The sequence below is a fragment of the Marmota flaviventris genome, chromosome 5, assembly GCF_047511675.1.
Source record: "Marmota flaviventris isolate mMarFla1 chromosome 5, mMarFla1.hap1, whole genome shotgun sequence".
NCBI classification, from domain to species: Eukaryota; Metazoa; Chordata; class Mammalia; order Rodentia; family Sciuridae; genus Marmota; species Marmota flaviventris.
The window spans coordinates 160,419,597-160,433,774 of record NC_092502.1 but is presented as its reverse complement, the minus strand read 5'-3'; the positions used below and the strand labels follow the sequence as shown (position 1 = coordinate 160,433,774).

Here is a 14,178-nt window from a genome sequence, read left to right as displayed (position 1 = left end):
CTTATGATTAGCTTCCTGTCTTCTAAACTTCTTACATTCTGTAATCAGCCAGAATTAAGAAAAAGTTTTTTTTGTTTTTTGTTTTAGATTACAAAGGCATTACATATTCACCACAAGCCATTCACTTCACAGGGGTAATCTACTAGAAAAGCAGAGTTTTCTTTGACCTCCTCCCCTGTAGATGTCCATTTCTCCAGTTTTCCCTGTGTGAAGAGCAGTATTCACCATTACGAGTTCAGTGGTAGATTCCATAACAACAAGACTGCACTTGGCTTTGGACTTGACAGGCCGGGACCCCACTGTGCCTATAGGTCATGATCCAGTTTAGGGATGGCCATGTGGAAGACCTCGGGCTGGGCCTCTGCCCCTCCCAGCCTTGGTCCCCTTGGTGTGTTGAGGGTGCTTATTGTCTCCATTCCTTTGGCAATAGTTTTTTTAATCTTTGCCAACCTGACAAAATCATGTGATGTAAATTTTTATTTAATTTACATTTCTTTAATGAGAGTGGGTTTGATACATTGTTATTTGTTAATTCCACAAATGTTTTTTGAAATGGTGTTCTTATTGAATCAGTGCCCACAGGTGACAGAAAGGGTGGTGGAGACACCAGCTGCAGGCACACCGCCCCTTTGTGCTCCTTTCCTATGCTCGCTCGCTCTCTCCTGCTGGGCTGTCTTCTCACTGGCTGTGTGTGCTAGGGAGACCTTTCTGTCCCACATACCACACTTCCCTCCAGTTTGTTCTTCCTCTGTATTGGCTGTTTTTATTGTTCTGCTCCTGTACAGTTGTTGTTTTAACATCTTCAGATTTAGTGATTATTTTAATTTTGTTTTATGGTTTCTAGGATGTGAGATTTATTTCCTAAAAATCATTTGAAAGAAAATACACTATTGCCTTTGGTTGTGATTTTGGAGTGTGTGGCTTGTACTGTGCTCTGGAGAACTGATTTTCTTAGTGGCATGGTGACAATGGTGGCTGTGTCTGTTGGATCTGTCACTGGAGACTCCATTGTCTTCAAGTGTCCACTTAAATTGTACAGGAAAAACACAAACCTGCATTATCACTAGGTTAATTTAAATTTAGAAAAGGTAAAATTTTAATACTTGGAACACATCTCCTTAAAAGTCCATACTTGGCCTGGGCTGCAAAGAGGATGGTTCTGAGGTTGAACCGCTTTCCCTGTGAACGTGGAGCGCCTTGCAGCTGGTTTCAGTGGTGGCTGTGTTTGAGTTAGCTATTTTCCCTCTTTCCAACACCTGAGGATTCATATCTGGAATGTTCTGTCCTAAGGATTTGCTTCCTTCACGTTCCACTACCCTTAACTGAATCCCAAGGTCCTCGGGGTGAACTGCCCATCATGTGCACAGCTGGAGCCATCGATCACAGCAGGTCCGCACAGCTGGTCTGTTTCAGTGGCCTTTGGCTTCTTTGTGTATTTACCACCTGGGAAATGAGCACACTTTTTAGGAACTGTCACACCTCCTGAGGCTGAAGCCTACCTCCCTGTTGGCGGTAGACTGCAACCACACGGACGCTGATTCATGCTGGGCCCTGGGCACTTGGCTGCTGAGAGCCACACTCTGAGATTGACGGGCATCCACAGATCTGGTTTCCAGGAGTGCTGTTGTTAGCCCAACTCCACTTTGATGGTAGAGGCTGGAAGTGTTTTGGTGGCTTGGGCCTGACTTCGAATAACACTATGAGAAGCTCAGAGACATTTCTGGAAACTGGCTCAAGTCTGTGGTGAGTTTGACGTTTACCTTTGTTTTACAGGAAATGATGTTGGCCGGAGCTCCTACGGGGCTATGCAGGTGAAACAGGTGTTTGACTACGCCTACATTGTGCTCAGTCATGCTGTGTCACCGCTCGCCAGGTCCTATCCCAACAGGGACTCCGAAAGGTAGCTGATGTCCTGTGTTTGTGTCCCTCAGCTCCTACAGGATAGCAGCTATGCCCTTACTGTGTCCTGTACTTCTGTGACCTTTATTAGTGGACGCACACTCCTGTTTAGTTGAACTTGCCCATGTTTGTGAAGGGAGACCTTTGCAGGAACTCAGGGCGGCTGTCGATTTGCCTGTGGATAATGTTTGGGGAATTGATGTTTATTGGGGTATACTGTTTTGGGAGGTGATAGTGGGCTTTTAAAGCTTTGGACTGGTGCCTCCCCTCCGGGCAGTCCTTAGGTGAGCACATGCGTTTCTAAGTGAAGGTATCTGAACACTTGCCTCAGTTGCCTTCCGCATGTCTGGATGTCCCTTGTGCTACATTGTGGAACACTTTTGCCACGTACACTTTATTGGCAGCCAGAAATATTCTTTCTGATGCTGGTTTATGCTGCCATGGTGGAGGGAGGAAAATGAGTGGTCATAGAAAGGAGGAAGAATGTGGTTCTCGAGCCTAGTAGCTCACAGCATCCTTACTTCCATTCCTGGGGAAGTAAGTAGATGGACTTGGAGGCCTGTCCCAGGAGCATCTCCCTGCCCTGGTGGTGATAGAGACCATGGGGTTACATGTACTTGGGTCAGTCCTGGGCCCAGTGACAGGCACTCAGTGTCTCTTGGCACTGTCCCTCCACTGACAGTGCCCCAGCACAAATGGAAGTGTTAGATGTGTGTTACCCTGTGGGTGGGAAGCAGCTCCCCTGGGTTCGAGCAGTTGTCTTACTTAGCAGATGAAGGGTCAAGGATGTCACCTGTGTGGACCCACTTTTCTGCACTGTGGTCTCAGTGCATTTGAGCTACTCTGGCAGTCTTCATGCTTCTGGAAAGTCACCTTTGCTCTTCCCCACCATCTCTGCTTTACTGAGATGGCACACTGTTCTTGAGATGAAGAAGCTCCTCAAGGGGCCATGGCTGCCTGTTGTACCATGTTGATGTCCACCTTGTCCCTTATAGTACTCTAGGAAGAATCATCAAAGTGACTCAGGAAGTGATCGACTACCGGAGGTGGATCAAGGAGAAGTGGGGCAGCAGAGTCCACGCAGCACCAGATCTCGGTGAGAAGCGATTCCATGTGCTCGTGCACAAGTACTTCTTTGTTTCTTTGTGGTCAGTTCTTTGGACTAAGAAAATAGCTAGGTCTTTTTCTGTAGTCATTAATACGCTCTAGACAACACTCCCCAGTAGAAATACGGTGTGTGCCACATGTAGAATTTAAAACTTTTAATGGCTGCATTAAAAATATAAAAAGAAACAGATGAAATTAATTTCAATAATTTTATTCAACTTATCTTAAAATATTAACATTTCAATGTAATCAAAATAAAATTATTGAATTATTATATAGCCTTTTATCTAGAAGAAATTAATTTAAAAAATAACTGGGTGAATGGCAGAAAGATGAGGGAAGGGGGCAGAGGTGGGGGAGGGGACTGAATCAGAACAAGGTTTTAGTCCATGCTTTTATAATTATATCAAAATGGAGTCTACCGTCGTGTATAAACAGAAAGAACCAATAGAAATAAAATTTTCATGATGACATGAAAAAAACAAACCCTTCATAACAGTTTTAAAAAAAGAGAAATAACTTGATCTGTATTTAGAATTCAGAAAAGCTGCAGTTGGAGATGATTTATTTACATTATTACAAACATTTTAATGTTTTCTAGTAATTAATCAAATATAGTTAAGATTAGAGAAAAGGGAAATTGCATGGAAATGGAAGGAGACCCTCATTGTTATACAAAATTACATATAAGAGGTTGTGAGGGGAATGGGAAAAAAAAAACAAGGAGAGAAATGAATTACAGTAGATGGGGTAGAGAGAGAAGATGGGAGGGGAGGGGAGGGGGGATAGTAGAGGATAGGAAAGGTAGCAGAATACAACAGTTACTAATATGGCATTATATTAAAATGTGGATGTGTAACCGATGTGATTCTGCAATCTGTATTTGGGGTAAAAATGGGAGTTCATAACCCACTTGAATCTAATGTATGAAATATGATATGTCAAGAGCTTTGTAATGTTTTGAACAACCAATAAAAAAAAAAAAAAGGTTAGATTCATGAAAACGTGGAATGGACTCTGTCAGTCACACTGGCAGCTCTCCTGGGCTTGCCGGCACCAGGGCCTGATGCTGCCCTTTGGGACGGTGTGCATCTGCTCTTCTCATAACCTGTTTTTGTGCCCTGTGACAGACAACAGGATCAAGATAAAGGAGCGAGTCACTACGTGCAACCGGGAGCAGACGCAGACCCGAGAGCCCGGGTCACCCTATAGCCAGCGCCTGACTTTGTCCCTGTCTAGTCCCCAGCTCCTCTCTTCAGGCTCCTCTGCTTCCTCTGTGTCTTCACTTTCTGGAAGTGACATAGTGAGTATGACCTTGCCCTCCACCACCTCCTGATATGTCTGCTGGATGGTTTGTGTTCTTGGTAGGCACCTGCCCTAGTGAGTCCAAAACCCATTCCTCAGTTTTAGGAATTTTTGGTTTTTCTGTGTGCGCATGCACACCCTGAGTCTCTATCCCCCTGTGTATGTGTGTGGGCATGTGTGTGCTTGCATATGTGTGCACCCTGAATCTGCATCTCCCTGTGTGTGTGTGTGTGTGTGCGCGCGCATGCACGCACCCTAGGTCTGCATCTCCTTGTGCGTGTGTGTATGTATGTGTGCACCTGAGTCTGCATCCCCTTGTGTGTGTGTGTATGTGCACCCTGAGTCTGCATCCCCCTGTGTGTGTGAATGTATGTGTGTGTGCGCACCCAGAGTCTGCATCTCCTTGTGCGTGTGTGTGCACCCTGAGTCTGCATCCCTCTTTGTGTGTGTATGCACCCTGAGTCTGCATCCCCTTGAGAACCTGGGGTCCTGGTCACTCATGTGACCTCTTGGTCAAGAGCCGTGATACTGTTCCAGTCAAGTCAGTGGACTTTCTTAAACAGTTTTTAAAAAGCCTGTATAGAAATGAAAATAGTGGGAACCCAGCTGTGTCCTCTGTGTTTCACGAGGCCTCTCTAGTCCTGAGAGCCCCAGAGGGCAGTCTGGCCTACTGCATTCTCCTGTTGTTCAGAGCAGGGCTTACTTATTCCCAGAGCAGACCCTGTGTCCCACCTATACCAGGCAGTGCTCCTCCGTGAGCAGCAATCCTTGTTTTTTTGTGTTGGACTCCAGGACTCTGACACACCACCATGTACCACACCCAGCGTTTACCAGTTCAGCCTGCAGGCGCCAGCAGCTCTGATGGCCAGCCTACCCGCTGCCTTGCCAGTGCCCAGTGGCAAGCCTCAGTCCACTCCCTCCAGAGCACTGATCATGACAACCAACAGTCAGGTATGGCTTTACTTCCAGGATGGAGCCCAGCTGTGAAGGGCACTAGAGGAGATATGAGACGCTTTTGAATTAGGAGAAGAGCTTTCTCAGATTTCAATTTGGTCAGCATTTTTATCTTTTCATAGAAATTCTCTCATTGTATCTCTGTCCCATTATACATAAATTGAATGTGTACAAACCAACACACTGATTTCCTTAGAAGGAAAGGCAGGCCAGTTTCGGAAAAGACGTTGGTGTGTGCAGATGTGCTTCTTGGAGTAGTTTGGCTCTACAGGGACCTATTCTCACAGGAGGAACTCCTAGGCCTCCAGCCACTCAAAAGCCCAGCTCCATGATCTCACCTGTTACTGAGTGTGACACGCCTTGCTCAAGATGTGTCACATAGCCTGCCATCCTTCACTGATCCAGCGTACAGGACCGCAGCATGTGCCTAAGCTATCAAAGGGAATTCTGCCCCGGATGTTCAGTTGCCTTTTCCTGGTCATGACATTGGCCCTGGCATCTGACCTTCTTGTGTCAAAAGGCATTTGTTCAGCCTCTTCAGGGCTCTGAGAGCCCCTGGCAGCCACTGAGCTTCAGCCTCATGCTGCTGTTGCTGCTTGGTCCTCATATAGCCTATGTTGTCTAACAGAACGTCAGACGGTGGTCCAGTTTGCCACTTATCCATCTGTCCCAGGCCAGTAGAGAGAGGCCGAGTATTCAGCTTGTTGCAGTGTCCACACAGGCTGAGGCCTCCCTCCTTCCAGTGTTGTCTTGAAGCACTTGTATGCGTTGTCTGTCCTGTGCAGCTCAAAAAAACAGGATGTCCGAATCTGGGGACTAAGCCAGATGATGTTAGAGCTGGGCGCAGTGGCTCACGCCTGTAATCCCAGCAACTTGGGAGGTCGAGGCAAGAGGATTGAGAGTTCAAACCAGCCTCAGCAACTTAGCAGAGACCTTGTCTCAAAATAAAAAAGGGCCATGGATGTTGCTCAGAGGTTAAAGCTGCTTGGTTCAAGCCTTGGTAACAAAAAGGAAAAAGAAAAAAGATGCTGGAGTTGGTGCACATTAAGTTGTCAGAGAGACCCCTGGGGATGGTGCTTGCTGTCCTGGTGACCCATTTCCCCAGGGGGTGAAGCTCCTGCAGAGGTGAGAACGTGGGTCTATTGTAGGGCCATGCCAGAAGCCAGACTCCGGGTGAGAGTCCCCTGTCTGTGCTTACAGTGAGGAGTAGCCAGTGTCATGGGGGTGGCTGCTGGCTTGTGGCTGCTGGTCCCCTGCACTGGAGGCTGCCTGCGTCTGTGATGCCTGACGATTAGGTGGTGGCAGTTGGGGAGTTCTCCCCACCAGCATGCCTCTGAGGTGGAGGGGCAAGGGCCATGTAGAGTAGTCCAGAGCTGGGGAGGGGCCAAGGCAGGGACTGTTTTGCCCACTATTGTCCTGTCCTGTGTTCAGCCAGATTGGAGCAGGGGATTTACCAGGGATCTGAGTGGCAGTTTTCTGAGGACTAATATTTTTGAATCTTGGTTTGGTCTTCAATGAGTTTTAAAACTTAAGAGTTATATTATTGGGCATACTTCATATTGTTGCTATTTCAGAATATAAGATCTTTCTAATTCAAAGGAAATGCTGACAGCTTATAACAAGACACAGCTGCTCTGTTGAGCCTGGGTGGCAGCTGTTGCCTTTGCTGTGGTACTGGGACTTGGTGCTTCCACTTGTACATGGGGATGTTTCTGTTTTGTTCCTAGACCAGGTTCACTATCCCTCCGCCGACCCTTGGGGTTGCTCCTGTTCCTTGCAGACAGGCAGGTGTTGAAGGAACTGTGTCCTTGAAAGCCGTCCACCACGTGTCTTCCCCAGCCATTCCCTCGGCGTCCCCCAACCCACTGTCGAGTCCTCACCTGTATCACAAGGTACGTGCCACACAGGGCCCGCATGCCCATGGCCTATGACGCCTACCTGCTGCGTCTGCTCTGAGAGGCTAGTGCGTGCATCCTCTCTTAAGAGAATCCCAGGGAGATTGTTTTAAAAGGGAATTTGTTTGCTGTCATTCAGTTTCACGTTTGCTTTCTTTTCTAAACAAAACTTTAAAAATATTATTTTAAAATGTAATATAGTGTAATTGTTCACCCAAAGCATCCTTCTTTTGTTGAATTGATTAGTATAAAACAGAAACTTGAAGAAGGCAAGTTCAAAATGAAGACTGTTTTCCCACTTACTTTTAAAGTTCATTTTATTGCTAAATATTTTGGTTTTCAAGAAACAAAAGACAAAGTTAAGAACCACTGTTGCCACACCTCTGCACAGTACTGTTTTAATCTTGTAGTTTAATCTTCCCTGTCCCCATTGGAGGTCATTAGGGGTAGTTGGATGGCCCAGCCTTGTTGGGTGTGCTCAGCTCACTTGGTCTCCATGGGCCAGAATGCTTCTTGCACACCCCTGGCCGCTCGCCTGTCAGGCCCAAGGAATTGGAAGCGTGCACTGAGAAAACAGGTCTTCTTTGTTCTTGTGCCCTTGATGCGCCTGAGTATTGGAAGACAGCCTTCCAGGGACCCCTGCAGGGTCTGAGGCCTTCCCCTGGACGCTGGTGATGCTTGGTGCCTTTGCTAGTCCTCATGCCTCTTCCTCGGTCCCTCTTAGCTCATCTAATGATGTTTTGCTGGTAAATTCTTTATTCTTGGGTGCTAGTTCTTTGGCCCTGTACCATTCATTCCTGATTATTAGTTTTCTTTAAGTAATTCAGTAACGAGCACTCCTTGGCTGTGTCCACCCCATTGCAGCGGGCTTTTTTCCCCTCATGGCTGTGTGACCTGTCAGACGAGGGAAAGCAGCTTTGTCACTCCCGTGTGTGTTGGCTTTCCTTCTTTCCCAACGAACAACTGTTCGTTTTGCTCAGAGTTGTCCTGAGACCAGCTCCATGAGCCGTGCAGTGCAGGGAATGTGCCTTGGAAGGCCCTGGATGTGCATGTACTAGTGAGCAGGCCTGAGGGCGGGGGCGTGCCAGCTTGGCGGGTGATGCCAGGTGGCAGACAGGGAAGACGTGGCCAAGACCTTGCTCCTGTGTGCAGATCAGCTGGAAGTGAGAGTCTGATGAATTTGTGTAGTTGGACATGGGCCCTCCATACTTCCCTCAGCTCAGTGGGAATAAAGCTGTTTTTCTCTTCAAGGTGTGAGAGTGCAGGTGTCTGTCACTCCTGCCTGGGTGATGTCACCTCAGTGTTTCCATGTGGGCAGCATGGCAAGGTGCTGCATTAGGCATTGCATATTCTCCCTTTCTACTTGGTGACTTCCTGCCACTGGAGATGGAGGGTGCTCGTGGGCGCTCGAGTGTGCTGCCTGAGGACTGGGCCTCGCAGGGCTCCACTGGGAGGGTCTCAGTGGGCCTGTGTGTGTGCTGTGCTCCCACACTGCTCTCCTCTTTTTCCCTCCAGCAGCACAACGGAATGAAACTGTCCATGAAAGGCTCCCACAGCCATGCCCAAAGTGGTGGCTACAGCTCTGTGGGCAGCGGAGGCGTGCGGCCCCCCGTGGGCAACCGGGGACACCACCAGTATAACCGCACAGGCTGGAGGAGGAAAAAGCATGCGCACACCAGGGACAGCCTGCCCGTGAGTCTCAGCAGATAATGGCTCCTGGCTGTGCGCCCATCCCCAGACTGCCCAGTGGCCTCAGCACCACGGGGAGCCGAGACCAACATCTAGCACCTGCGACGTGGCTGCCCAGCACCCGGCTGATCACTCTGCATGTCTTTGTGTGGTGGTCGCGCCCATTTTAAAGAACAGCCCCTGTGGCGCCCGCGGAGCCTCACCAGAAAGGGGCGCACCGCGCCTTCCAGGAGCCCCTGCTCAGCCCAGCAGCCCCGGCTCAGGACCGCCGGGACGTGGGCCACTCTCGTGTCTGCAGTAGCCGCGTTGGTCCTTTGCGGGTGGGGTTTTCGTTTCCTGTCGTCAGCCGAGAGCTGCCGTTCCGTCTTCCCCAGCGTGCAGGGCTGGAGGCCGTGTTTTACTGCCCTCAAGTTTTGTTTGAAACTTCAGAACTGTTTTTCTATGTAAATATTGAAAACTTATGATTTGTGCAATAACTCAAATATTTTTTATTTAATTTCATATTTTCACATAAGTTATATTTAAGGGAAGAGGGAATTTTTTTAAACAAGCTTAGATCCTTTCCCAAGTTACATTTTCTAAGTTGGGTTCATCGTGTTGGCTGGTTGTCTGATGAGCATCATTACGAACACCACAGAAGGTTTGGAGTTTTACTTTTACGTCTTTCTCTTGGTCAGGTGCAGGGGAAACCGCCTCTGACCAGCACCCCAGGGGCCTTTCCTCGAGGCCCCAGGTGCTGCCTGCTCTGACCAGGAGTTCTAAAATTTTTGCTTTTGGTTCTTTTAAACTAGACAACAAACCCAGCATTTAAAGTGCCAGAAGTATAACTTTCTAAGGAGAGAAAAGGTTGTCACATTATAAAATCTTAGATGTGAACGTGGGAGGCGTCAGTCAGTTTTAGTGGCATGGCCTGTAATGGTGGGTTGGTGGATATCATTACAGACAATGGCACCCAGTTTTAGGAATGTGGAGAAAGGAATTCCGTTGATTCCGTGGAGGAATCTGCATAGCAGTATGCATTCGTTCTGTTAAGAGCAAATACCTGAGAAGCACCTGCGCTTGCCAGCGCGCCAGGGGAGCACCTAACGTATCACAGGAGAGCACAGCCAGGGTGGCCGGGCGGCCGGGGCCGCTGTCAGAAGCATACAGGTATACTATGCAAGTGTATTCTGCCACAACCACTGTCTTTGTTACCTTTTTTTGAACAAGATTATATCCATTCTGCCTAACCCTGAGTTTTGGGAGCACCACAGTTGTCCTGGGAGTTGGTTTGTGTCCTGTAGGCCCTCTGACTTCCTGTTTTTAAAATGGGTTCTGGCCCTGCTAAATAAACACTAAGGTAGGTTGGTCTTTGAAGCCCACTAGTGGAGAGTGTCGAGGAAAGAAGCTAACGGCCATGACATCTGATCGATGCCTGGTGGTGGGGAGTTCTAGACTGATGTCTGACCGCAGTGGACACCCGACGAGGACCAGCTCCACGGGTCAGGGTCTGCCTCTGAAGCAGCCCGGCCCTGTCGTCAGTGCTGCTGCCTGCTGCCGCAGTGTCCAGGAAGCCTTCCAGAGCAGCAGCTCGTGATCTGCAGCTCGTGACGATCGGAATCACCCAGAATATTTAAAAATATTTAAATTGTGAACTATCGATAGAGAATATTTATAAACACTGATCTATAGGCCTGTACTAATCTCTACGCGTTAGCAATACTGACTGTAAACCTACATTAAGGAAACCATTGTGGGGACAGTGAGTGTCCCGTAGGTGCGTGTTTTAAAGCTCCATTCGGAGACACAGGTACCATGTCCGTTCCTGTCATGGTGAACCAAATGAATTGGTCTGGCTGCCACTGTGGTCACGTGCTGCAGGTTAACAAAAAGATATCATGTTTTGATTTTCTTTTGTGTGTGGACAACAATGTGGAAGCTAAAATTGACATATTTTTATGTAAAGTTTTTCTATTCTTTGATTTTTAATAAACTTTGGAAACCAGTTTTGTGTGTTAGTAGATGCACGGGTGAGGTGGTGATATGTTAGCTCATGACCTGGTCTAAGCAGGATTATCCAGCCTGGAAAGAGGTGACTGGGCTTATTTTATCATTGGCACATTGAGGCCTTGGGTTCCAGCCTTCTGTGCGAGTCCAGAGTGAGAGAAAAGTAACAGAAGCTCGCTCTGTGCCAACATGCTAAGGGGGTTCCCAGTGGCCGTATTTGCAGTTCTGACAAGCAGATGGTGTCCACAGTGCAGTGCCCCAGGGTTCCAGCCACCCAGCAGTCACAGTGGAGCTACTGTCCCTTGGGTGTGACTCTTAGGATGTTTCCTAGGGTGCTTACGGCCAGCAGTGGCAGAACTCTGCCCAGGTTGTCTGGCCCCTGCAGTGTGTGCTCTGAGACCACTAGCCTCAGCGCCCTGGCTTGGCACAGGTGGACATTGGGGTAAAAATCACCCTCCTCAAGGGGTTCACAAGGGCTCACAGCAGGTGCTGCCAGGAGAAGACAGCCCCACCCCTGCAGCACGCCGTTCTAATGAGTGTGTGGAGGCAGAAGTACCTGGTGGTGCTGGTTAGGAAAGCACAGGAGCGGGAGGGCCAGTGTGGGTCTGGGAAAGCTCTCGGCAGTGAGGCCTCCAGCACTGGCCTGGACAACAGAGGGAGCCAGCCCCTTGCAGACGCAGCAATGGCCGTGCCAGCAGAGGCTGGTAGCAGATGAGCCGGGTCATGGGGGCCACTGGAGGTTGGGTGCTGTAGGACGATGCTACAGCAGGTAAGACCTGGCTGCAGGTGTTCTGAGTGGAGATGGAGCGGAAGACCATCTGATGGGCTGGTGGGGGAGAGGGGACTTGCCTTGTCCTGCCCCTGGGTCTCACTGAGGGGCCTGCCTGCAGGACAGCTTGAGGGAGCCAGAAGGAGCCAGAGAGTAGGGACTGCAGTCGCCTACGGGGGAGGTTGACTGTGCTCTCTTGGGAAGCTGGGGGCACAGACGTGTTGGGCCAGGGGCTTCTGAGGGATGGAGGGGTCCTATCCAAGCAGGGCCTGTGCACCCCTGTCCATACCTGGTAGGCATCAGGCACACTGGAGGCTGCTCCCACCGGCCAGTGGTTTGCAGGGTGGCCGTGCCTCCTTTTGATCACTGGCAAGTTCCCCTCATCTCGAGAACCTATTGGCTCTCCATCCGATCCACATTCCAGGATTCCTCCTGAGTTGTCACAGGATGGCGAGTGGCAAGCTGTGTCCCCGTGCTTGATGTCACAGGATGGAGAGTGGCAAGTTGTGTCCCCATGCCTGATGTCACAGGATGACGAGTGCCTTGTGTCCCCATGCCTGATGACGCAAGATGGAGAGTGGCAAGTTGTGTCCCCATGCCTGATGTCACAGGATGGTGTCCCTGTTCCCGATGTCACAGGATAGCGAGTGGCAAGCTGTTCCCCGTGCCCGATGTCACAGGATGGCGAGTGGCAAGCTGTGTCCCTGTGCCCGATGTCACAGAATGGAGAGTGGCAAGCTGTGTTCCTGTGCCTGATGTCACAGGATGGTGAGTGGCAAGTTATGTCTCCGTGCCTGACGCCTAGTGGTACCAATGAGTGGAGGCGCCCAACCCACAGATGCATGCCACATGGTGACATCTGTGATCCACAAGCACCTGTCACCACAATACATGGCTTTAATCCCCCCCCCCCCCCGTGGTGTAACCAAGATGTCTAGGGCCACATGTGGCTCACCCGTGTGCTATACCACTGTGAGGTGCATGCCTGCTCACAGGCTTCGATGACAAAGGGTGCTGGTTTAGAAGGGGCCACGCCAACATTGAACAGACATCCTGGACACCCCACACTGAGGGCTGTCCTCATTGCCTGAGAACTGCTCAAGGTGTTTTATTTACTGTCTCCAAGGCCTGTGGGGAGGTGTTGGGTCCTGCCAGCCCTGGGCATGAGGGGTGAGCACATGGTAGCCTCGTTCACCTTTAACTCCAGCACATGACTCAGTCTTAGAAAAGGACAGTCCATGACATTAGATGCATGAGGATGAATCTCAAGTGATGTCAAGAAACCAGACTTAGAGGGAAAGGGGCTGTGCACGAGTCACCCGGAGTCTGAACCTGTCTTAGGGGCCCTTTGCCATGGAGTACCACCACTCAGGGTCCTCCAAGGCTGTACCCTTGCAGCAAGTGTGGACCCTCCTCCTAGATGAAATGATGATGCTTAGGACTGTAACCAGGTGAGAGTTCATTATTAGCATTTTTGGTAAGAAGTGTGTTACTTGATGCAGATTTCTAGGATCGCAGCCTGTGTTTCAAGTCCCAAGTGGGTTGTGGCGCAGATGGTGGAGGCCAATTCCCATCTCAGGAGACTGCAACTCCTGCCCCATAACCCAGAGCAGGCTAGAGTTCCCGAGTCTGCTCTGTCCTCGGTGAGAAGCAGCAGCCAGGCCATGTGCAGAGCGGAGCCACACGGGGCTGTTGGTCACACAATGTGGCACCCCTCCTCTTTCTCTGATGGCAGCTGTGTCTTCCACTGGGAGCTGGTCGACGTTATTATTGAGCCCCAACAAATTCCACATGTGGCCTGTGTCCGTGCTTTGCTGTCCATTCGTGGTGCTGCCTGGCGACACCGTGTTCTCTTCAGCTTGGTGAGAGTGTTGAAGTGTCTGTGATAAAACTACTCAGGCTCACAAAGTGTTGGAGATTTCCTGCTGGGCTTGGTTGTAATGGTGGTTTTTATAGGTACAAGATTCTGCCCTCTGAAAAAGTGGATTCTGGAGACGTTTGCTCTGACCGTTGAGCATGCTGCCTCCCGCTCTGGGTCGCTGCAGCTTGTCTGTGCTGCTCTCACTGGGTCGCTACGGTGCTGCCTCCTCCCTCGTCTCCTGGCTGACTGGCTGTGCACCTGCTTTAGGATACGCGGCCCACGGGGTGAAATTCCTCATCCCCTGTCTTTCCATAGTGTCCTTCTGGCAAAAGCTGCATGTGGACTCACTGACTCCCAGTGCCCTCAGCCCTGTGCCCAGCACAGGGAAAGCCGTAGAGTCCAGCTTAGGTGGCACAGGTGACTTGGCTGAAGCAGAGGGTTCCAGGGCCTCAGCCAGGATCATATGACATGTGTCAGAGGGAACCCTTCTGCCCTGAGCAGCCCTTTCTCCTGTTCCTTTTCCCTTCCCTAATCTCCACTTGGTTGCAACTCTTGTCGCCTCCCCCAGCTCTCCTTCCATGTCCCCTAGAGGGCCTCACCTCCCTGTCAGAGAGCTCTCCAGAGTGACCCCCTTCCTGCCTGCCTCCCTGACCAGCAGATCACACAATCACAGAGAGGCGCCTGCTTTCTAGGGACAGGGCCCCTTTGCAGGG

At 50.0% G+C, this 14,178-nt stretch overlaps 1 protein-coding gene across 2 annotated transcripts in view; it reads left to right on the top strand.

Annotated features, from left to right (window-relative positions):
* The window catches only part of Tent4a (terminal nucleotidyltransferase 4A), a 41,162-nt gene extending 30,328 nt beyond the window's left edge, over window positions 1-10,834 (top strand). Inside the window, exons 8-13 of one of the 2 annotated variants that reach the window (XM_027943916.2) lie at window positions 1,774-1,900; window positions 2,895-2,995; window positions 4,137-4,309; window positions 5,104-5,262; window positions 6,993-7,157; window positions 8,679-10,834. In XM_027943916.2, coding sequence (XP_027799717.2) covers window positions 1,774-1,900; window positions 2,895-2,995; window positions 4,137-4,309; window positions 5,104-5,262; window positions 6,993-7,157; window positions 8,679-8,870 — 917 coding nt within the window. In that variant the 3' untranslated portion in view covers window positions 8,871-10,834. Of the gene's footprint in view, window positions 1-1,773; window positions 1,901-2,894; window positions 2,996-4,136; window positions 4,310-5,103; window positions 5,263-6,992; window positions 7,158-8,675 lie in introns of both variants that reach the window. The other variant, XM_027943915.2, reaches the window with a different exon arrangement.
* Window positions 10,835-14,178: the final 3,344 nt, after the last annotated feature.